At 44.4% G+C, this 24481-nt stretch overlaps 1 protein-coding gene across 1 annotated transcript in view; it reads right to left on the bottom strand.

Moving 5' to 3' along the window:
* Positions 1 to 9982: 9982 nt before the first annotated feature.
* MAP6 (microtubule associated protein 6) overlaps positions 9983 to 24481 on the bottom strand; it is a 40127-nt gene continuing 25628 nt past the window's right edge. The window contains exons 2-4 of the mRNA XM_020809700.3: positions 24012 to 24225; positions 21616 to 21824; positions 9983 to 10181 (exon numbers count right to left, since the gene is read on the bottom strand). Coding sequence (XP_020665359.3) covers positions 10052 to 10181; positions 21616 to 21824; positions 24012 to 24225 — 553 coding nt within the window. The 3' untranslated portion in view covers positions 9983 to 10051. The remainder of the gene's footprint in view (positions 10182 to 21615; positions 21825 to 24011; positions 24226 to 24481) is intronic.

Genomic DNA, 24481 nt, shown 5'->3' with positions numbered 1-24481 from the left:
TCCCAACTACTAGGAGGATTGTAGGTAGAAGGAACAGTGAAGGGTCCCCTGCTACTCAGAAAGTCTTGGGGTTTCGATCCTGAGACCCCATAGTTTATCACACCCTTCCTCTGGCTCCTATCTTTGTAAAGCAGGGTGTCTTTGACGGAGAGAGAGAGAGAGAGAGATAGTAAGTGTTCTTCTCCCAAACACATTGTTCTCCTTTGGGGAATCAGACAAGTGAGAACATGAACACCGATTGCTTTTATTTTATTTTAGCGTTGGGTTGTGCTCCTTTTAGCAAAATTCCATCTCCAGTTCTGTTCTCCCACTTCATCTCTGGACTCTGAAAGCTCCTTTTTCTCTGACGGACCTGGGCGATGCTCTCTTGAGCGGCTTTGTTCTCCTCAAAGCGGGCCACCTGGAGTGACAGACTGCGCAACTCCTTATTCAGTTGACTGTTGATCCCGATTCGGGAATATTTCTGGGCTTCCAGCTGATTGATCTTCTTGTAGGCTTCGTCGGTCCGCTCCCTCATGGCTACCATTTTCCTCTGCATCTCCTCCACCACGTTCTTAAAATTTTCTATAGTGTCTTGTAAACTGTGGCTCATCTTCTTAATTTATCTAGCTCCGTTTTGTCTTGGGATATATTTCTTTCTTTCTCAAGGGGAAGGCCGGACACAGCTTTTCCGAGGGCACAGATCTGGTGTCATAAATTATATTGTTGCCTTCAGAAAGTACCTTCATGGGCAATGGCTTTATGGAGATTGTTCGTATAGGGGGAGGTGGCTTTTACTGCTATGAAAACAGGAGGGAAATGCTTTATTTATTGATTCATTCCATTTCTATATCACCTTTGTGCCATGGGCCAGAAACCTACTAGCTATTTACACATGTGTGGGGAAAAATGCATAAGTCTTCATGCCTAAATGTGATGCCCCTCCAAGAAATCCTACTCTGGAAGGCTTGAAGGCTTAACTAGGCCTAGCTCTGGCCAACTTCCTGTTCCTGCCCCAGGGCTTGCTGGGAGATTTCCTTCCGAACAGGAAGCTTGAGTGGAACTAGGCCTAGCTTAAGGTTCAAAGCCTCCTACTTTAGGCTTTTCTCTCAGTTGAGCCTCCTTTAGGAGTCTCTTAGATGTGTGTGAGTCAGGCAGTACTCCCAGAATGGGGAATGATGGGATTTGTAGTCTAGAAAAACAAACAAAAAATCCCATCCCAAAGTATGTTTGGAAAGATGCTGGCTTCTGTATCGGCCCTGCTTTGCCAGGTTAAGGCACCAAGGGGGGGGGGATTCACCAATATCAATACACACACAGTGTGTGAAATAGGATGATTTTTGCAAATATATATATATTTGAGTTACCATTTTGGACCACAACTCCCAGAATCCCTCAGCCAGCATGGCCCATGCCCAGCTGAAAATTAACCTCTCAAAACTTAGATATTTTGCAAAAAGCATCCTATTTCACACACTGGGTTGAGCAAAACTCTGTAGAATAACTGAGGGGGGAAGTAGAACAGTGCCATTTTCTTGGCACTGCCTGAGTCAAAGTTGGGGTTAAAAAAAGATCAAGCTGCAAGTCTCCGGGAAAACTTGAATGTATCTCCGGGAATCCACCTGTTTTGCACCAATTAGGCTTGAATGGATCCCTCTAACTCTCTATCCGAACGAAGAGCTATCTGGGCAAGGGGAGCCCCTCTGCCCCCCCAAGCCTGAAAACTTCCAAATTTAACCAAATCATCTCCCCTCCGCAGCAATAATAGGCCCTAGTTACCCCACATGTCATAATTCAAGCACTGTCTTCCCATTATACTCAACGTAAGCCATAAAACAAACCTCACGTCTTGCTCTAGTTGATTTTTCATGTCAAGCTTAGAGGTGTCTTTGGGATGTCTCACCCTGAGCTTAAATATATGGTCATTTGTCACAGAAAGGTGTCAGATGGCATTGTGAGGGGCTGGTGTGATGCGACAAACAAGGGTCTCTACATACACATGTATGTATATATTTGAGCTTCCCCAGTAGTTTTCCCATTGAGCACAGATATATCATAATAAATATATATGTTCAATGGGAAAACCACTGGGGAAGCCCAAATTTCACTCATTTATTTTATATTCCGCCTTGCCATTAAAAAATAGTTCGCTGTTTTTAGCTTTAAATGTTGTCTTATTATTCTTGTAAGCTAATTGTTGTAATCCAATCACTGTGGCTCCATTTGAGGAGGAAGGCAGGGTAAATACAAACAAACAAACATGTTTCTGTTCAGCACTTTCTCAGGACTCTAGACTAGGAAAGGCCAACAACTTCGACATTACATAAGAACTGCAAAGTTGGAGTGACAGTCACACACACACACCGCTCGAAGCAATCCAGCATTTCCTTTTTATTATAGCCATTCAAAAAATGATAACACAGCCTAGGGGCAGAAACAGAATGGGCTCTAGCTCTTCTTGGTTAGCTGACTTGCTAAAAGCTTTTCAAGTCCATGTCTTTGTTGGGATAAATGGGCAACCGCTTCTTGCTTTGTTGCAGGAGAACTGGATCTTCTCGCTCTGAAACTGGGATTTTCCATTTTTCCAGAATTTGATCTAGAGGGTGGTCTCAGCAGAGACCATGCATTCTTCCTCTTGTTCTGCTCTGGCAGTTAACAAGGTTAAAAGGTAAAGGTTCCCCTTGACATTGAGTCCAGTCGTGCCCGACTCTAGGGGGCGGTGCTTATCCCTGTCTCCAAGCCGTAGAACCAGCGTTTGTCCAAAGACAGTTTCCGTGGTCACATGGCCAGCGCAACGAGACACAGAACACCATGACCTTCCCACAGAGGTGGTACCAATTTATCGACTCGCATTTTTATATGCTTCCAAATGGCTAGGTTGGGAGGAGCCGGGAGGAGCGACGGGAGGTCCCTCCGTCGCGTGGATTCGAACTTACGATGGCTGGTCTTCTGACCTTGCAGCACAGAAGCTTCTGCGGTTTAACCCACAGCACCACCACGCTTTTCTAACTTTGTTCTACGGCTTGGAGACAGGGATGAGCACCATCCCCTAGAGTCTAAATGTCAAGGGGAACCTTTACCTCTTCTGATGAGCCATGCACCGACACCCCCACTGTGTCCTGCTGCTTCAGAAAATGAACAGACTACTAAACATTATTTTAGATGGGTGGTCTTTCTTTCTTGGGTGGGTGGTGGTCAGGCCACAGCTCTGGGTGGCTTACATCACACCGTAAGCAGAAATAAATGTCAGTCATATAGAATGAGTAACAAACATCGAATGAAAGCAAGGAACGAAAGAAAACAGGTTCCCGGCGAACCATAGATAGGGTTGCAGAGCTAAATGGGACTACGGCCGTTGCTGCCAGCTCAGCGTCGAAACACATTATGGAGAGCGTGATGGGAGCTGCCACCCTCCAGCCCTCCAGGGAAAGCGATTGTACTGTTTAAGAGAAATGCACAGCATGCCAAGCAAATTACGGGAAGAAGGCCATGCCGGTTATGAATGTGACACTTTCTGGACGATTACCACCTCGGACACTACGTTCCCACCCGTTTTTCCCTTCCGGAGGCTGACGGAACTGGAGTTTGTTGGTGTTTTTGCCAAAGTCTTTAAAAAATTACGCTTTTTTGGACTGGTGTTCATAAAATCTCCCAAACAAGGCCAGCTGTTAGAAGCTGTGAAGTAAACAACAACAACAACAATAATTGGAGGGGGGGGGAAGGCTTTTTCTCCAGAGTTTGGTGCTTTTCAGAAAGTTCACTTTCAATAGTGAATAGGTTTGATTCCAGTAACCAAGTGCCACGGAATGGAGGAGAGGTGGAAGTCTTGAACGACAGGAGGAAACCCCCCCCCCCATAGCCTCAGGATCAGTATCCACAGCTTCACTTATTGTTGATCTAAAAGTGTTAAAATTATAGAAAGAAAAAAACTCTAGAAATTCATTTTTTCATTATGTCTTTATCGGAATTGGTTACTAGAGGAAGCGAAAGACCCTGTTATGTGTTCTAGTTCAGTGGTCTCCAACCTTGGGCCTCCAGATGTTCTTGGACTACAACTCCCAGAAGCCTTCACCACCACCTCTCCTGGCCAGGATTTCTGGGAGTTGAAGTCCAAGAACATTTGGAGGCCCAAGGTTGGGGACCACTGTTCTATTTGATGGCATACCGAGTGAAAAATAATCGTCTGTATGCTGCCTTATCGTGAGGATTTTTCTAAGCTTCAACTGCAGAAACTACAGTTGTGATTCCATTGCTGGTGTCCTGTCCATGGAAATATTGAATAGGATAAGGTAAAGGTTCCCCTCAACATTTAGTCAAGTCATGTCCGACTCTAGGGCATGGTGCTCATCCCCATCTCCAAGCCGTAGAGCCAGCGTTTGTCCGTAGGCAGTTTCCGTGGTCACGTGGCCAGCGCGTCTAGACACTAGACACATATTGAATAGAATACTTGCCCAAAAAATGAGAAGAAGAGCAAGGACTCAGAGTGGCTCCTCTTGCGGTCAACAGCACTTAGATAGGAAACGCAGCAGGATTATACAGGTCACGGCGTCACCGTCTTCCTGATTTCAGTGATGTGATTTCAATAAGATAAATTATATCTGGCTGGGTCGCTGAGTGGTTTAGGTCTGGTTAAGAGTCCAGTTCCCCACCATGCTTCCCTGGGAGAAGAGCCAGCCTGGGTGGCCTTGGGCCAGCTGCACAACAGCCCCAGGGCTCCCCCTAGAGGAAGGGAATGGGAAAACCACTTCTGACCATTCTCTACCTGGAAAACTCTGGAAGGCCAAATTATAAAAACATGGACTGGTATTATGCAACAGATACAAGTTTCAACCAAAACCCTGTTAAATATTGGCACCGTAGGTATAAGGTTCCAAATATTGCCTTTTTTTTTTTTTTGGTAGCTCTGATGGTGTGCTTTCTGAGATCTGCAACTGCTCATAATACTGTGTGAAATTTCTTAATCTCATTCCCAAAGCCCCGATGACTGTGAGGAGACCATCCACAAGCGGGTGGTTGTTCTTGCTGATTAATTGCCACATGCAGTTTTTGCAAATCGGCAGGTGGCTTTCCATTTTGGGGATGCCTGGCCTCTTCTCGGTGACGCATAAAATGGCCATTCTGTTCACACCCAATGAAAAGATGGGTAGATGAGAGGGTTGGATACCAGTGGTTTAATGTGGCTTTTCGTGTGTGTGTGTGTTTTGTGTGTGTGTATTTTGACCTAGGTCAGAAGTATGTAAATTAGAGATTTGCACTAGAATCTCTCTCTCTCTCTCTCTCTCTCTCTCTCTCTCTCTCTCTCACACACACACACACACACACACACACACACACACACACACACACACACACACACACACACACACACACATTTCGTTACATTGCTCTTCATGGACTTTTTGATGACTTTTACTATGTTGTTTTCCAGGAATTCTCCCATTATTGCATGGATCAGCTGGAAATGAAAATGACGACAGAGGGTCTCAGAATGCCCCAAGTTGGAGCAGGCTGGAAAATGAAAACAGTGACCACGGGTACTGCAAACAGAAGCAGGGGGCAACAAGTAGACAGACGGCCTGGGGTGCTTTTTCCGAGTGTTGTGTGGCACAGTGGTTAAACTGCAGCACTGCAGTCAAAACTCTGCTCAGGGCTGGGGCCTCCAAAGAGCCCCCAAAGAAATGTTTCTAATTTAATAGTTAAATTTAACTTACAATTAAAGAATTTAATTTAACAAATTTAATTTAAGAATTTAATTTAACAATTTAACCTCTGGAATTTGCTTAGTCTGGTGTCTAATATTTCTTGCATTGACTAGATGACCTTAGCAGCCCCTTCCAACCTTAAATTTCATGATTCTATGAACTGAATGGTCCAGCAAAGTTTTTTTTCCTCTCCCTCCCTCTCCCTCCCTCATTCTCTTTTGTCTCTTCTTTTAAAAAGGAGTTTCTCATTTATTATGAAATAAACACAGATAACGCTCTAGCTCACTTTCTTTTGGACCAGAAAAAGGTTGACCTCTGGGATGATATGATCATTGCTCGCACCCATTTGCCCTAACAGTGAGGGCTAGAAACCTGGGTTTTGTTACTCTTTTTGTAAATGGAAAACAGCGATTCGGTTTTCTTAGGACTCAAATATGGACTTGCATGGTGTGAGCATGAAATACATCTAAAAACAAACACTCAAGTGACAAACCGCTTTAGAAAGGTGTGGTTCAGTTTTAAAAAGAAATATGTTGCTACTGATATGATCACAGAGATCTAGATTTAGAAAACTCCTTCTAAATTTAAACAAAAGGGGCAGACTCAGGAACTCTATCCTACCTTTCATTTCTACAACAGGACAGAAAAAGACATTTACGTATCTCCGAGGTGCCGTCTTGTTTATACATCATTAATGAATCTGTTTAAATAATGCATTGTGCATTAAAAATGGAAGATTTTTTTTCCACCAAATTACAAACCGGGATGGAGACGTCCTGATTGTGACCCAGATATGTCACAAAGGTGGATGGTTGGTTCCTGAATGGGAAAGCCTTTCCTGGCATAAATAATAACGCAACATGGGAATGGAAGTATGAGTAATGCATGAAGCAGGAGGGAAATGTAAAATTAACTCAACCGTTATCAAAGAAAGGAAGGGAACAGCAAAAGGATTCAGACACACAAGGAGAAGCCAAGCCCAGTAGGAGTTTACTAAATTTGAATCTCTTGAGAAAACAGGTAAAGTTTCAGGTATTGATGCATAGCATAGCAGTGGAGAAGGTGTGGTCCTCCAGAGGCTGGACTCCAAAACCCATGGTTCCCCTCCCACATAACCAATAGTCAAACAACACTTGGTTTGAGGATAGCGTGTCTCTGATTTCACAGGAGTAGTGAATCCACTTCTAGTTTTAATCAGAACTTTATAGGCTATACCCAGAAGCTAACACCTAGCCCAGAATAGCTTCAGTACCATGGATAGCTGCTAACCAAGTTCAGGCTCACATCAGGAGTGGAGCAGATTCACCAGTTTTCAGCAGCTTACCTGTTTCCATTACCATCCTGGTACGTAGGTTCTCAATCAGATCAACCCTAAATTTTCTCTGGAAGGAGAAATGATGAAACTGAGGCTGTCCTACTTTGGGCATGTCATGACGTTGGAAAAGACAATAATGCTAAGAAAGATTGGAGGCAACAGGAAAGGAGGAAGAACAAACACGAGATACATTGAGTCAATGAAGGAAACCACAACCTCTATCATCCCAGAGCGCAGGACACGCAACAACGGGCTCAAGTTACAGGAAGCCAGATTTCGGCTGAATCTCAGGAAAAAACATCTTAACTGTTGAAGAAGTATGACAATGGAACCATATTATCTCAGGAGGTGGTGAGCACTCCAGCGCGGGAGGGATTCAAAAGAAAATGAAAAAACCTTCTGTCAGGTCAGCTTTGGTTTAGATTCCTGCCTTGAGCAGAGGGTTGGACTCAATGACCTTAAAGGCCCCTTCCACTCTATAATTCTATCGTTATCCATTTTTGCACAAAACAGCACAAAGATGTGCAGATGTTCCTCTGCTTCATGGTGGTCCGCCTCTTTCTTGAAAATCCAGTGAGTCCTGCTGCGTTTGCTTCCCAGATGTGCTTTGCTTCTCAGTGGGAATGGCCACAAATCCGGCACAGGTGGTATTTTGCACAAATTATGGGGATCCAGTGTGGGGGGGGTTGCCTTGTTTAGTCCTGGGTGGAGATCAGGAATCAAATTCCTCATCAAGATCCCTTGTCAAGTTGACGCCATCTAAATGGAGGAGAGTATGGCATTGTGCAAGTATTCTTCCCATTCCTAATGAGACCTGATAATATTGGGTTTGACCTTAATACATCTGGAGTGTGTCCTGAGCTGTGAACTAGAAATATAGATAACATATAATTAAAAGCATTTCTTCCTTAAGCTCTTGAAAAATGTCTACCACAGCTCAAGCTTTCTCACACCTCTGTCTTGCAAAAAAAATATTGCTTTACTTGATAATGGGTCATGCTGAAATAAATGCAGGTTTCGGTTACAAACCTGATGTGTCCGGCAAGGAATATTATGATGACACGCACTATCTTGGCGGGGTAGTGGTGTCTGATGGATTGATGATGTCCACATGGGGGAAATTGGAGATGTCTAGTTCCTGCTTAAGAGGTTCTTATCTTTAGGGTTATGTATTTCATCTCTCACTTGAGATCCTTCAGTTCACACTGATCAAAGTTTATTCTGCCATGATAAGGGTCCACACAAGTCTTTGGATCACACCAATTTGCCCCCCTTTCCTATCTCCTTCCCTGCCTTTTTTCATGGCCGTCATTCAGTCAGCCACAGTGACTTTGTTATTGTTAAATAAAGTGACATAGTGAAACAGCGATGTGCCTACCTAGCATGGTACACATAATGCCACCAATGTATCTCCTCTCTCTAAAATAGTGCTACAGCAATAGGAAAGTATATTTTTTAAAAATATGGTACAATAGAGGAGGTTCCCCCCCCTCCATCTTCCTTTTCAGTGACACAACCCACTAAAAGGTTCTCACTGCCCACAGCACTGTTTCGGAGCAAATTAAGCAACCACATAAGACTTATGAACAGGATAATCAGGAGGGCTCTGAATCACACACCCCAAAAAACTGCAGCCCTAGAATTGTGCCAAAAAGGAGCGTCACAGCTTTTAAAAGGGGCAAGGTGGATCGCTCTAAGTCAAAACATGTGTGGACACCATAATTTCATTCAGACCAAAACAGCATCAAAAACATTACAGTACTTATATCAAGCTATATGCCGGGTAGGTGGGGCTCGTCAGCCCTGGAAGGCAGCCCATCTAGGAGAAGGACCACTCCGAATTTAAACCTCCACTGCCTTGTGGCTATATCCACTTATGGAAAGGGCTTCAGGAGATAACCTCGAGGCAAAATCCGGAGCCGGAGTCCCGGAGGCATTTTCTTTCATTCTGCCAACTCCTGCGACGTTGCTGGAACCAGTTGTATTGGCTCTTGCCTTTCCACTGGACCATTTCAGCGATGTGGAGAGGGGGGATTTGCTGCTTGGGTAACAGCCTATCCTCCATACTATTTTACCCAGGCTTCGTGCTCTGGAGAGGACACTCCAGCTTCGCATACAGCGTCGAAACAACACGGGAAGTAGCAGTTACCGGTTATAAGTCTCTGCTCAATTGGCGTAGAGCAGGACGCCAGGGGCTACTTCTGACGGTGGGAGAGGTCATTGCACCTCACTAGGTAGATACCGCCCGCCTTAAGCTGGGCAGCCCCCAGCCAGTAAGGTGCTACCTCGCCACGGTCTGTTAACCTCACGGGGTGCGTGGGGTTTAGGGTGAAACCCGACAAGCAGATCGACAACCGTGCACCATGCAACAATCATAAGAAGGGATTGTCACTCTCGAATTGGCCTCCTCAGCCACACTAGACGCTGTTCCAAGTCCTCCATACAGAGCACGATACCATAGTCTTTCGAGACTGAAGGATGCCTACTTTACTTACTTACTTATGCTCATCTGGATATGCCCTCTATAAAAGAAGCTTGAGCAGCAGAGCTGTTACTAATTAGATCTTTTGGAGTCATTACTTTACTAGTACATTGGGTTGCCGTAACTTAGAATAAACTAGACAGCCCATAAGAACACACACTCGGTAGCTCTCGGCTAGAGAGATTCTCAGAGAAACAATCCAAAAAAAGAGGAACTTTCTCCATCTTTTCATGTCTCTGTTATAAATTTGCATGGAGCTTCTTGGCATCAAGAGGGATCCAGATGGGCTTAGGATTCTTCATCCCAAGACATTGCAGGGAAGTGTTCCGCATGCAAATATAGGGATGTGTTTAGGGAATCCTCACTTGCTAGTTGAAACTGTGGGTGCTGAAAGTGTGTAGCTGTTAAAAGGGTGCAATTCCTGCCTCCTGGCATCTCGGGGGTCTTGGCTGGAGAACCTCTCCTAGAACCAGAGAAGGTCAGGAAAAACTCCAGAGACAGTAGAAGACTCAGCACCAGTTTATTGGAATTGTTTTTTAAAGAAGATAGATATTATTCAAGTCTTTATAGGTTTCATGCAGGCGACATGCTTGTTCCAACCGTTTCCTCTGGAATGGAAGGCAGGGCCAGAACTTCCATGGGTTGGTTCTGCCTTAAGGAACTTGGTTCCTTAGATGTAGCAACGGCGGCTTTTTCGGGGCTCCTGCAGGCAGAAAAAAGATGGTCATTCCACGCGACTTACAGAAAACACCCTCCTTCTCAGGCAGCAGCAACAGCCAGGCGAGTCTGTGTATTCGCTTAGCATGGAATTACATCATGCAGTCCAGCGGTTTTGGGGAGCGACTCAAGCAAGAGGTCATAGCAAGAGTTTTTTGGGGAGGGGGCTGGTGGAGTAGAATAAAAAAGAGGAGGGGCGATCTCCACTCTCAGTTGCTCTCAGTTGGTGCAATTAATTTGGGAGTTATAAAAATGAAACAGGTTTCACTGCTTCATGATCTCACGTAGAGATCACGAAAGAAGACTTAAGGGTCCCTACAGGTAGATAAAGACTGGATGTTATATCTGTTTATCACCAAAGGTTGGAAATCATGTGTTACAGGGGTAAGGTTCCCTGGTGTGTTACGGGGGGAGGACGTAAAGATAGGAGTGTAACAATGTTCTTTTTGGAAAATGATACTAGATAGTACAGTGGAACCCCCATATGCATGGGGGATTGGTTCCAAGCCCCCTCTCCGATGCTGAAGGTAAAGGAAAAACAAATCCAGAAATATGTATTTTCACCATGTATTAACAGAACTGGCCACAAGGGGGAGCCAGAGACCATGCTCTGTAGTCTTCAACAGCAAAAATACATAGTATGGTCTCTGGCTCTCTCTAGTGGCCAGTTCGGATAAATACGTTGTGAAAATACATATTTCTAGGGTTCTTCTTTTAATATTTTAATACTTTCAGACCGCAGCAAAGTGAAACTGCAGATGGTGGTCCAACGAACATGGGGGTCCTACTGTAGTGTTATTTTGCGTGATGAGAAAAAAATGTTTGCAACTTTGTTCAGTGAGGTTTTTAAGACGGAAGTACTTCAAGGGGTGTTTTAAGGCAGTGGTCCCCAACCTTGGGCCTCCAGATGCTCTTGGACTACAACTCCCAGAAGCCCTCACCACCACCTCTGATGGCCAGGATTTCTGGGAGTTGAAGTCCAAGAACATCTGGAGGCCCAAGGTTGGAGACCACTGTTTTAAGGGACTCCCCTCTGAAGTTTAGTCTGTTGGCGCATGTGTTGTAAACAGAGCTTCCCCACCTCATAGAACTCTAATGCAAGGGGAAAGCAATAAACAATGCCATATAATATGTTACTAAAGAAGTTCTTGATAACATAAGCCACAAAGAGCTGATCTGGGAATGAGGGAGGGAAGTGGCTTCATAGTTAAATACCAAACTGCTTTCAGGAACAACCATTCCGAGCTGTGATTAGCAAATGAAGAACCTTCGTCCTTCCAGATGTTGGGGCTTTGACTCCCTGAAATCTCAAGTACTGTGACCAAGAATAAAGGGTAGTGGGAACTGATGTTCAAAACATCTGGAAGGCCAAACGTTCTTCATCCTTGTGCTACAATTGTGACACAGTGACCACCGCCTAGGTGACAGTTGACTGTAGAAAATGAACAAAGAAACAAGCCAGATGTGTTAATGATTATCCATTGATCCTAAGTCAAATGATTCCATTCCTTTACCTAAGTATGGTTTCAATATGTGTGTGTCTGTGTAGCCAGTTTCATGGTGTGACACATCTTTAGAACAATCATGCTTCAAGTATTAGCACTTCTTTCATAGACGCAAGAGTAGGGTGATAGCTTTACAGAACCTCCTTTTAAAAAAAATCAAACCAACTGCAAGCTTTCATGGAGAAAATAGCACTTCCTCGGGCTGAGCACCACCCTTTCATGGATAGTGCAGAAAAATTGTAGATAAGGGTCTCCAAAATTCATCAAGGCAGATGTCCATGCCCTGTCTGCTTGTGTGAGGTGAGTTCAGACTTAGATTGCGACCATGAGCTGAGGAATCCGGTTTTAAGCACCCTCCCTTGTAGCTTTTTTGAAGCCAAACTTCAAAAAAAGAGAGAGGGGGTTAGATAATTACTCTGTGCCTGTCCTCCCCCCACCCCATGTATCATCATCACATTCCCCTTCTTTCATGATGTCTGGGAGAAATCAACAATGGCCAAGAGGTAGAACTTGTGGAAAATGCAAGCTGAGAGCATCTCGCGTGGGAGAGCGTTGTTCTTCTGGACCACCAAGCTGCTTCTGGCAACCCTGAGATGGTTTTTGAGGTCTCTATGAGATGCACCCAAGGAATGTTCAAGGCTAGTCTTCGAAAGGTTTCTTTCCACAGACTAAAACTCCCAGAAGGCCTCAGCCAATGTAGCCAGTGTTGGCTGACGGATCCCGGGAATTCAGACCAGACAAAGGAACTCTGCTTCTAAGCAGGAGCAAAGTTACTTGCAGACTACAACTTCCAGCATGCACTGGTCATTGCCAGCATCCTACGGAATGATGGGAGTTGTAGGCAAAATAATAATAATAATAATAATAATAATAATAATAATAATAATAATAATAATAATAATAATAATAATAATAATAATAATAATAATAATAATAATAATAATAATAATAATAATAATAATAATAATAATAATAATAATAATAATAATAATAATAACAACAACCCCCATATTCTGGGCTGGAGTATATTAAGTTCTTGAGAATCTCTGAGAATGCTTTTTGGAAGGGGGGGTTGGAATCAACCGTGAACACACCCCAAATCCCTCGTAAATCCTGCAAAACCTCAAAAAGAAAACGGATCTGTAGCAGCGTGAATGTTTTGTAAGCGCCATGCATGAAATGGAGAGCTGGCTATGTCTGTGTAGGATTTGTTTCATGAGAATTCAATTTAAAGGATTTATCTTCTTATTAGTACTAAAAAAAAACCCCATCTTCCATGAATATATCTATTAGTCACGGGCACTGAAAGCCTACAGTATGTCTAATCAGTAATCATGGGATAACGGCTTCCTCTGTTGTGCATCACATATTATTATTTTTATATTGTTTACTAATCATCCCAGAGTTGGTTGGTTTAGGTTTAGGCATCCTTCAGTCTCGAAAGACTATGGTAACGTGCTCTGTATGGAGGACTTGGAACAGCGTCTAGTGTGGCTGAGGAGGCCAATTCGAGAGTGACCATCCATCCAACACTGAAGGGCACATAAAAATGGGCTCAAGCTATAGGAAGCCGGGTTTAAGCTGAATATCAGGAGAAACTTAACTGTCAGAGCAGAGTGATAACAGACATCATGGCCTTGGGAGGTGGCGAGCCCTCCAACGCTGGAGGCCTTCAAGAGAAAACTGGATCACCCTCTGCCAGATCTGCTTTGATTTGGATTTCTGCCCTGAGTGGGGAGGTTGGACTTGATGGCCTCAGAGGCCCCTTCCAACTCCATTATTCTATGAAATTCTATTATTTTCATTGGTATACATTGTTGGTTTTTGCAGGTATGACTTTTTAACCTCCATGTCTCTTGTGTCAAACCAATGTTGTTTTGGTTTAATTTTGGTGTGATTCTAGCTCAACGGTCACTCTCCGTAAGAACTCCATTTTTTGTATCTACCCGATAGAGTTATATCCCTTCTAAAAGCCATCCCTTCATCCCGAGATTTGCTGTCTGACGACACAGAATTCCTTGCTCGAAAACATCAGCGCCCATCCAGAAATCCCGCATAGAATCTGAAGGTCTCTTATGGCGTCAGAAATCTCAAAATCTCGTAGGGTGGCGCCACGGCAGTTAAAATCACATTAAAGGCTAGAACATGGTGGTGTGGATTCAACAAATTTCCTCATTCATGATACAAGGACTGGATACGAGGGGCTGAATCAAAACCCAGGAGGGTTGCGTCCTGCTTGTGAGGTTCACGGATCCACCTGGCTGATGGCGGGTGCCGATTTGGCCACGGGTTTTAGTTCTTTAGAGAGATGTGCTAATTCAGCAGCCTCATGAGTAGAAGAACTTCATCCAACCGGTTGGGAGCTCATCCGTCTTTGACCCCGAAGCCTCATTCAGTGGTAAGTCAGTTGCTTGCGGACCGTGCCAAGTTAAATCCCTGTCATCTCCAACACGGCAGGAGATGATCTAGCTCCCAAAATCTGAAGTACTGCTCACAACCAGAGTTGGCAACACTGGGTGTGATGGGCCAAGGACCTCACTCGACATTGGGTGCTCCCTATGTCCACATCACTCAGAATGTAAGTTCTCAATTTTTCATAAAACAAAATTGTAGATAGAATCTGAGATGGACAGATTTCTGCCTTTTATGTGTTTTTAAGCCACAGATCCGGTTTGCCTCTTAAACTGGGCTTAATCCTTGCGCTATTTGGCCCTTGGGGAGTTGTCCTTCACCTTAGAATGGCCAAACTGTACACGTGTTATCAAGGCAAGAATCCAGGATCAGTTTTTTAAAAAGACATCTCTGAAGCCCCAAATTTCTCCTTTCCTGATCTTTGTAGGGGAGAGAGAACACACAGGGATCAAGAGCACAAAACCGGCATTCAAGCCCCTTTTTTTGAGGTGGATTTAGATGGAAACCAGCTATACAGTGGTGCCTCGCTTGACTACGTTAATCCGTTCCAGCGAAATCGTCGTCAAGCGGGGAAAAACCCATTGAAACGCATTGAAAACCACTCAATGAGTTCCAGTGGGCTAAATACCTAATCGTCCAGCGAAGATCCTCCATAGGGTGGCTATTTTCTGGTGCTTGTCTTGCAAAAAATGCATCCTAAAAACAGTAGGGAGCCATTTTGCACAGTGGGCGGCCATTTTAAGAGCCACCGATCAGCTGTTTTAAACCATCGTTAAGCGAAGAATTAGTTCCCGAAGCAGGGAACCAATCATCGTAAAGTGATTTTCTCCATTAAAACATCATTCTACAATCGCTATAGCGATCGCAAAAACATCATCGTCAAGTGGATTTGTCGTTTAACGAGGTAATCGTTAAGCGAGGCACCACTGTAATCAGAAGAACAGAGAGGCTAGAATCCACCTGAAAAATCACACTAACCCTAAAGCCATTGGCATAATTTTTTGTGGGGAATCACAAGAAACTGAGGAGTCAGAGCAGGCATTTGTGGTTACACATCGAGTCACAAGACTGGTGTGTGAACTCTCAACTAGGAGTGATTCATCGCTGAGATTCACACCAACGAGCTGACACCAATGGGCCAAAGTAATAGGATTCTGGCCATAATTTAGTAAACCTCAGGCAGCCTTTCTGTTTTTCTTTGTCATCCCTGTTAGAAAAGGATGCACCAAAAGCAAAACAATGCAAATGGATGACCATCTAACGTTCTTCTTGATTCATCAATTAGAACTTGGAACGGAAGAGCAATGCCTCGTTTAACACACGCCACCCGAATGCAAAACCAATCAAGAAACGTGGAACCTAGTTCGTTTGCTTTGAAAATCCTTTCTGTTTTTATTTGCCGTCTGAAGAGAATCAAACGCACCACACGTAGTGGATTTTCAACCCCTGAGAAATTAGGCTGTTTTTCAGGACTGAACATAAGAGAAGACGCTCCTCTTATCTTAATTCATTTGAGACCGGAAAGGGGAGGGAGGAAATGATAAGATCCAAGAAGTGGGTGTTTCGTCTTCAGCATTTATTTATCATTGTCCAGGGGAGAGAAAAAAATAAATCAGAAGAGTGCCCCCATTCAAGCAAGCAAAGTCCATAAGCATATCACAAATCCATTTACTATACATTAATATTCATCTGGTCGTGATTATTACACTAACAGCATATTTGAGGGTAGTGCTGGGGGGGTGGGAAGGGCGATCTTGAGCATCATGTAGGCAGATAACTGGAGATGCAATTGGAGATAGATCACAAAATACCAGTTTGGATCGCCTTGGATCTACCTTGCAAGAGCATAGATGGATTTATGGAGGATGTAGGTTTTTTTCCTCCCCCATATATATTTTTTCACACATTTCCCAACAGAAAACACAGCAGATGTGAGCAAAGCCAGTGAGGTGATATTGTTTTTTTTTTCTTTTTTCTTTGCAAAGCCAAGTGTGGGGCAGGAGGGGAGAAACACACGGTGGACAGGATTTTTTAGCACCATCTTGCAGAAGAGAGAGAGATCACAGCAGCACAAGAAAAGGGGGTACAGTGAATGGGACCAAACACACGGACGACAGGAGCCATGAAAAGGAAAACTGCGGGAGGAAAGCCAGCAAGCAAATTTCGTACAAAAGAGAGTAAAGAAACGTGGTACACCCGGTTGCCAGGACACAAAATCTTATTTTAGAAAGGAAAACAGAACAGAACCCAACCCACTCACGCAGGCGTCAAAGAAACCTGAACGGTTTAATATGGGCAACCAACACAGTGAGCAATTCCAGGTGTGTTGCAGTCGGTGTTAGCCGAGACACTTGGGTGTTAAACCAGAGAAAAGAGCGAAAACGGCTGGACGCCTGTCGCGCCTCCCCTAACCCACCGGGGAGACACCCCCCAAAACACTTCCTCTTTTTAGAGAGCATTCCCAGATTAACCGCAAGCGGGCTGGTCCAATAAGAAGGTCCAGGTGAGGCGTTACGCTCCTTAAGCCCGCACTTTTAGGAGGAATGCAAGCCAGGAATAGGCCACCTGCTTGTAGACATTCTTAATAGCTCTCACGAAAACAGCATCTGCAGGGCATTTTAACTGTTTCCTCCCTTGCCATTGTCCTGCTTCCCCAGTGTACCCCAAATTTACCAACACACCAGGAGAAAGGGAGATGATTTTTCTCCCCCCTCCCACAATGAAGGAGTCCATAAAGAGTCGACCCCTTATGATGGGGAGCAGATCAGGCTGCTTATAGGTAGCCGTTGCATTTCTTTTTTTCTTTCTCTCTCTCCCTCCCACGAAGCTAAATGTGAGTTTCCAGCAGACCATCGGGCCCAGGGACCTTTTATGTTTGGCCGGTTTCACGTGAGATCCTGGTAGTTCCGCTCATGAGAAGCAAGCCTGCTAAAGACACCCCTGGATCATGGCCAAAGGCTTTGAGGCACCCAATTCCCGGAGGCCATTGTGGGATGCTTCAGAATGCAAGTGGCAGCAAGTAGCGGCCCGTGTCCTTTTACGCTCGGCACAAATCTTTCCAGAGCTGCAGATGTCTACAATCAAGCAATGTCCATGCAGAAATTTCTTTCTTTCTTTCTTTAAAAAATCATTCTGAACGGCAAATGATTAAATCCTCCCAAGCAGCTCTCCCACAAAGCATGCAAGGGAGAGGGAAAAAATGTGTCGTACATTTTGCAATTATTTCTTGCCTTCTGCTCCTGATGGTTGTTGTTGAATTCCTCCAGAGCTCTGGAGGCATATGCATATATATATATATACAATATATTTAACCTCCCCACCCACCTGCCCTGCACCTCCCCTTTCTACAGACACACAATCCGGGCTACACTTCATACGCTACAATTTCTACTACAGCTACACTCGGAAATACACCACGGGATCCATTACACAGAATTTATAATCAAAAGCATTCAGGCACAAGCCGTAGAGAACAAGTCACGCACGATACACTACGATTTTTGTTTGCATGTTCTGCGTTCAATTCACGCGTCAAGTCAATAACATCGCCTACTCATTGATCATATAGCTTCTCCCCTAGATCGTTTTAAGATATGTTTTCCTAAGCAATTCCTTCTGCTTACTCCTCAGCTATTTCCAAAATGAGCATTTAAAACCCTGAAAAATCTCATACGCTAGGGAAAATATGATTTTTTTAAAAGGGCTTTTTGGGGGGGGGCTGTTTTCTCAACATAGCAACCAGATCACTACAGGGTTCACTTTCAGACTGTCCTCAGTCACCTTCCCGTTGATTTCCGTTTTGTTGGATTTAGTCCTGTCTCTCTTGTCCTTGAAAACTAATTGGCAATTTGGGGCCAAATCACAATTAAACAGAATGCCGGCTTCTCTTCCTTTTAGCCAGTTTTGACAGTTTCTCGTTTGTTTGCTTTTTAATTACTTGAAGGTGGCCATTGTACTTCTCGGGGGGGGGGGGAGTAAAAAAAGAAAAATTAGAAACCAAACTTTTTGTGTCTGGTTTTGTAACACTCCAAATATTGGGGGGGATTTCTGGCATCCACCTAAATTGCTCTGACAGAACCCATTTCAGTAGAGCATTTCTCTAAACTCCTGATTATGTTGCCTGCTCAGGTCAGAGAATAGCGATTTAATATGTCATCAAATTTAGGGGTAAGAAGGCCAAAGAGGGGAGAAACCTGTCTCAGGAATACTACAAGGATCTTGGAATTGTTCTAGATCAAAAAAGCTGAATATGAGCCAACAGTGTGGTGCAGCTGCAAAAAAGGCCAATGTCATTTGAGGATGCATTAACAGAAGTAGAGTCTCCAGATCCCACAAGATACTAGTCCCCCTCTATTCAGAACTGGTTAGGCTCTCATCTAGAGTCCTGTGTCCAGTTCTGGACAGTGAACTTTAAGAAGGATGCCAATAAACTGGAGCAAATTCAGAGGAAGGCAACAAGGATGATCTGCAGACTAGAAACTAAGCCTTAGGAGGAGGAAAGGCAGAAAGAACTGGGCCTGTTTAGCCTTGAGAAAAGATGACTGAGGGGAGATAGGATAGTGCTTTTCAATACCTGAAAAGTACTCCTAAAGAGGAGCAGGATCTGTTAGTTTGTTCTGCATTAACTGTTCAAACAGTATGACAATGGAATCCATGATCTTTGCAGTTGGTAACTGCTCCGATGCTAGAGGCCTTCAAGAGAAAACTGGGGCATTATCTGTTGGGTCTGCTTTGATCAGAATTACTGCAATTGAGCAAAAGGGGTTGGACTCCATGGCCTTAGAAGCCCCTTCCAACTCCATTGTTCTATGATTCTGTGAAAATGTGGGAATGTTAAGAGATCCATACTCCAGTTGCATAGGTGCACATTTAGAAATATGATCAGGTTGGCTGAGACATTTTGGGACAAACAAGTATTATCTCAAGCTCTCATGATAGGGTGAAAGAGCGACCAGTTGACCTGTGGGATGATGGGCAAGCCCTGCTGTCCTCCCCACCCCTTTTTTGTTCCCTTATCCTTAAACTGGATTTAAACTGGATAGCTCTTCACAGAAGGAAAGAGAGGATCTCAATGGAATCAATGACCTCAAGAGGTGGCGAGCGCTCCAACGCTGGAGACATTCGAGAGAGACTGAAGACAACCACCTGGCAGATCTCCTTTGGTTTCTATTCCCGCCTTGAGCAGGGGGTTGGAATGGATGGCCTCACTGGCCCCTTCCCACTCCATGATTCTACGATTCTTCGAAATGTAACTGATTATAGTAAATACGATCTGAGCTTTTGGGAATGCGTGCAGCTCACCTCTGTCGCGGGCAGAGTCTCCCAAGCCTGTACAGTCAACATAATTTAGATTGATCCAGAAATCCATGGCTGAGTTTTGATTCCAAAAGCAGAGTTCCCCATGTTGTGCCCTACGTTTTAATAGCTTTGCTCTGATCTTTCAAGCAATACAGACTCAAAGGCTAAAAATATATATATATATTTAAGAGTGTTGGGTAAAACGTCTGAATTTTAAAAAGAAAACCTGCAACAGAGTGCAGTTTTCCAGAGATTAAAAGACTTTCTGCTACAGTCCATCGAATCTGCCCTCTGATGATGGCGCGACAATGTTCCACCTTCTTCACACGCCATTGCGCACTGTCGGCTGGCAATGATGCCGCAGGGCAATGTGGAACATTGTACGCCCAAGGGTGTCTGATGGGCTGTGTAACACAGGTTCGGGTCAGCAAAGGCCTGCCTTCCCAAGCGTGGTGCCTTCAGATGGATCGGTTGTTCTAAAGAGGGACAGGGGATGGGGCTAGAATTGGATGCTGGCGAGGTGGTGGCCCCTGATTGTTCATTTGTACTTATTTCATCCGCACCACGACATCTCCGTGGGCTCTCCAAGTGAGGGCTCAGAGGAAGATCTTGGATTAATCCTCAAAACCACCTTTAGCAAAGTGGTGGATCCGGCACAGTAGAAAAACCTATTTATGGTCCACTATTAGAGACGGGCATGAACCGATTCGTTCCTATTCATCCCGGTTCATCAAGGCAGCAACACAAGGCGCTGCTGCTCCCCTCCCCTGCCTCCTCAGTCAACCAGCCCCTCACCAGGCCTGTCTTGCTTGTTTTCCCTGCCTCCTCAGCTAATCTCCCAGTCACAGGCAAGAGCCCAGGATTCTCTGCCCCGCCCTTTCGTCTGAGTGGGCGATCAGCCAAGGGGGTGGGGCAGAGAAGCCTGGGCTCTTGCCTGTGACTGGGAGATCAGCTGAGGAGGTGCAGGAAGCTGGCACACTGGATATGATTGAGCCAGAGGAGGCATTGGGAGGAGAGCAGCAGCATCTGTGCTGCCGCCTTTGCAAACTGGGACAAACTGGGATGAACTGGTTCATGCCCATCTCCACCCATTATTTAAGCATAATTATGGAAATATCCCATGATTTAGACTTTAAAGAAAAAGTCTCAGGTGCTATGACTACGCCTTCTTTGCTTTCCCCCTTTTCTCAGTGGCACCGAAATCTTTCATTAGACCACTTAAAAGGTGACCTTTGCCAGTCTGGCATCCTGCAGACGTATGGGGCTACTAGAAATCCTATCATCCTCAGGGTACCGGGTTGGGAAAGGTTAAAGATAAGGCATAAAGAAGCAACAGACTGTTTTTAAGGGAATTAGAATTGGTTTCAAGAGAGATTTGCTCTGGATTACGGTTCCTTTTGATTCTTTGACGTTTACAGACCAACAGGTTTCGCAGGTTTAGGAAACCAAAAAGCCAAGTCAACCTGTTTGCTAAATGTCCGGGATGGGGAACACTGCAGATGTTTCTGTGCCGCCTTTCTCATCACCTGTCACCACTGCCTGTGCCGGTAAAGGATGATGGGAAATGCAATGAACGGCTGGAGAATCACCCACTCGTTATTCTCTCTGATCTACAATTGATTTTGCCCTTTGAAAATGATATACTCCAACATCTAGACTCGCGGTTCCCAACTTGCATAACCCATATGTTCGTGGACTACAACTCCCATAAATTCTGGCCAGCACAGCTAGTGGTGAAGGCTTCTGGGAGTTTTAGTCCAAAAACACCAGGGTTACTCCAGGTTGGGAAGCCCTGCTTTAGGGACGCTGGAGACTCAATATAAGAGCTTTTTTTTTGGGAGGGGGGGAAGAGGAACTATTTTTGGGCTGGCTGGAGATCATGGGCATTGTAGTCCAAACCTTAACTTCCTCAAACCTGACAAATCCTTCTCCTTCCTCGCCCTAGATCGGGTGCGTGCTCTTCCCTGCTGTGCACTGTCTTCCTACTAGCTTTCCCCACCCAGAAAGGAGGCCTTTTAATCCTTCTCGGAAATCAAAGGTCAAGCTTCTATATGCCATCCCGACACAAGCCGATTAGAAGCCTCTAATGAATGTTGCGGCCTTTATTTAAAGAAAGAAAGAAAGAAAGAAAGAAGAAACCAAAAAAGGAAAAGGAAACGGGAGAGGGGTTGGAGAGAAAGAGCAAGGAAATGCAAGAAAATTTACTCTTTTGCCTCGGCCAGTTTATTGTTCATATCTTTGCTTTTCTCCTTCTCCTCGGCGGCAACGACGACGCTGGTTCCCCCGGGGCTCTCGGACGTCTTCTTCTTGGCCGACCGGCTGGACGCCATCTGCTTATCTTTGGCCTTTTTCAGCGGTTTATGGCTTGCGGTCGTCTTTTTTGGTTTAGAAGGCTGGGGGCTCGGCTTCTCCACCTGGGCAGGCGCCACCGAGACAAGCCACCGAGACAAAAGAGAAAGAAGCACAAACACACACACACACACACACACACACACAAACACACACACAAGGAGAGGTGTGGAAAAAAGGGGCATTTAGAAAAGTACGGCCAAGTGAGGGTGTGTGTGTGTGTGTGTGTGTGTGTGTGTGTGTGTGTGTGTGTGTGTGTGTGTGTGTGTGAGGAAACAGGGAACTTGGGTTAAAATGCTTCCCTCTAGACCTGCAGTTCCCCACCCTGGGTCTCCAGATGTTCCCCAGCTGCAGCTTCCAGAAATCCTGGTCAGCACAGCTGGTTGAGGAAGGCTTCTGGGAGTTGTAGTCCAAGAACATCTCTGGACCGAAGAAACCAGCGCTGTACACACATTTTGCTCGTTATTTGCTGAGGATGCTGAGGATCGCTCTGTCATAGGCGAAGCGGGCCGTGTGGCCGTAGTGAGCTGGGGATTCTGGAAACTGTAGTCTCCCCAAAACAAAATGTCTCTAAGCTCTGGACATCGAGGGAGTTCTGACTGCCTGCTTTCATTTATGACTTTAATTATAATTTCATGGCTGACTTTCTAATACTTCAGTATTTTGACCTTCTAATAGGGCAATCAATCATCTTATTGCCCAGTTTATTTTACTAAATGTTTTGGTTTATTTATAACTGGAAGGGACTCCAAGAATGTTTTCCACTGAGGAAGGATGCACATTTAGTAAATTACTATTGTTGTTTCTGCTACTCCTTCTCAAAGCTCAAAAAGTTACTTTTTTTGGACTACAACGCCCGGCGATTACTGGTGATGTCAGCTAGTAGATTTTGAGAGCTGTAGTGCAAAAAGTAACTCTTCCATATTCTGCAGTTTCTATTACTAAACAATAATTTCAGTGCATAACTTTTTCCAGTTTATTATCTCAGGTTTGTGTTTGCATTTCCCCCATATATGCTGAAGAGCTCCCAGCTTGATATTGGGGTGTGCAATGTATAATAATGTCTCAGCTCAGTTTTGAGAGTTTCCAGGTAGGACAAGCAGTAGAGATTCACCAAAACAACAACAACAACAACAAAAAACCCATAGCAAAGCCCCCACCCTGGGAGATATGCTGCCGGTTTGAGTAGAGCTGAAAGCAGGGGTGGATTGGATTTAAAGGAAATCTCAAATTTTTTTAGAATCAGATTTTTTTTGATAATTTAAATTAAACATTTTTTTAAAAAATGTAATTTATTTTTTTAATTTAAATTTAGATTTTTTTAAAAATTAAAATTTTAAATTTTCAAAAAATGATTTTTAAATTACATTTTTTTAAAAAAAATTTAAATCAGTTGAAAAAATCTTTTAGAAGTTTTAAAATTAAAATTAAAATTTAAAAAAAATTTAAACCAATGTTTTAAAAACTCATCGATTTTTTTTTTATCCATCCTGTCTGGAAGCTTCTCTCTGCATTTCAGACAGCTTCATGCTATGAAATCAGCCCACCTCAATCTGTGATTTATTAGCGGGGGGGGGGGATTGTTTGGCACTGTCCTCTACGTGATGATAGTGCTGGTGGGAACTTTGGCTCTGGATTCTACTTTACAGAACTGAAGCATCTGAAGATGTTGGGAACCACAGATGAGGTGGGACAATAATGTATTTTTGGGCTACAATGGGATATTCTGTTGCTAAAAGCAGTCACATTTCTCAGTTTGCTGTTTGATCCCTTCAACTGTAAGTAAATGGAATGCAATGGAATCGGGGAATATTCAGGGCAAGAAATTGTCCATGAATATCTATAATTCATAGTGAGTTCTACACTTGCAGAGATGATGTGACAATTTTCCCCTAGAGACAGAACGCTGTTTCTCTCCACTGCCACATTTCCTACTTCTCCTTTTAATTTGTCGCTGTGCGATTAAACTGTGGCTCTAGAACAAAAAGTGCGGACGCTTTGTTCTGAAGCTGAACCGGAAGCAATTACAATTCGGTTTCAGAACAAGGTGGCCTAAGGGGAGTGAAAGACACCTTTTAACGGCTCGGCCATCACCTTTGTGAGCGATCGGCTATGAATATCTTCCACACTAACTCCTTCAAAACAAGAGGGGATCAAGGAAGCGGGGGGGGACACCTCCCTCCTTCGTTTTAATCAAGAGAGAACACGCCAAAGACCAATTTGGGGCCACCCACCTTCCCATCTCCGCTTACCCTTGACGCTTCCTTGCAGGGTTCGCTGTAGAGCGTGCGTATCCTTCGGTGCTCCAGGAATTTGTTGTCGGCCAGAGCGGGCTTCGCGCTTTCGGCAGTGAACTGGGTGCTGTAGCTCGTTCGGTGGTTCATTTTCTCCTCCGGAGGCTTGTACTGGGGCTTGGATCTGACAGGCTTCACCATTTTGACGTCCTTCCATGGCGGGAATTCGTTTCTGGTGGGAGGAAAGGGGAGGGACTGGGTGAGAATAAAAGGTTAAAGGTTCCCCTTGACCTTGAGTCCAGTCGTGTCTGACTCTAGGGCACGGTGCTCATCCCCGTCTCCAAGCTTTAGAGCCAGTGTTTTGTCCAGTTTCCGTGGTCACGTAGCCAGCATGATTAGACACAGAACGCCGTTACCTTCCCACCAAGGTGGTCCCTATTTATCTACTTGCATTTATATGCTTTCAAACGGCTAGGTTGGCAGGACCT

The sequence above is a fragment of the Pogona vitticeps genome, chromosome 3 (assembly GCF_051106095.1).
Source record: "Pogona vitticeps strain Pit_001003342236 chromosome 3, PviZW2.1, whole genome shotgun sequence".
In the NCBI taxonomy this organism is placed as follows: domain Eukaryota; kingdom Metazoa; phylum Chordata; class Lepidosauria; order Squamata; family Agamidae; genus Pogona; species Pogona vitticeps.
This window is presented reverse-complemented; position numbering and strand designations above follow the sequence as displayed.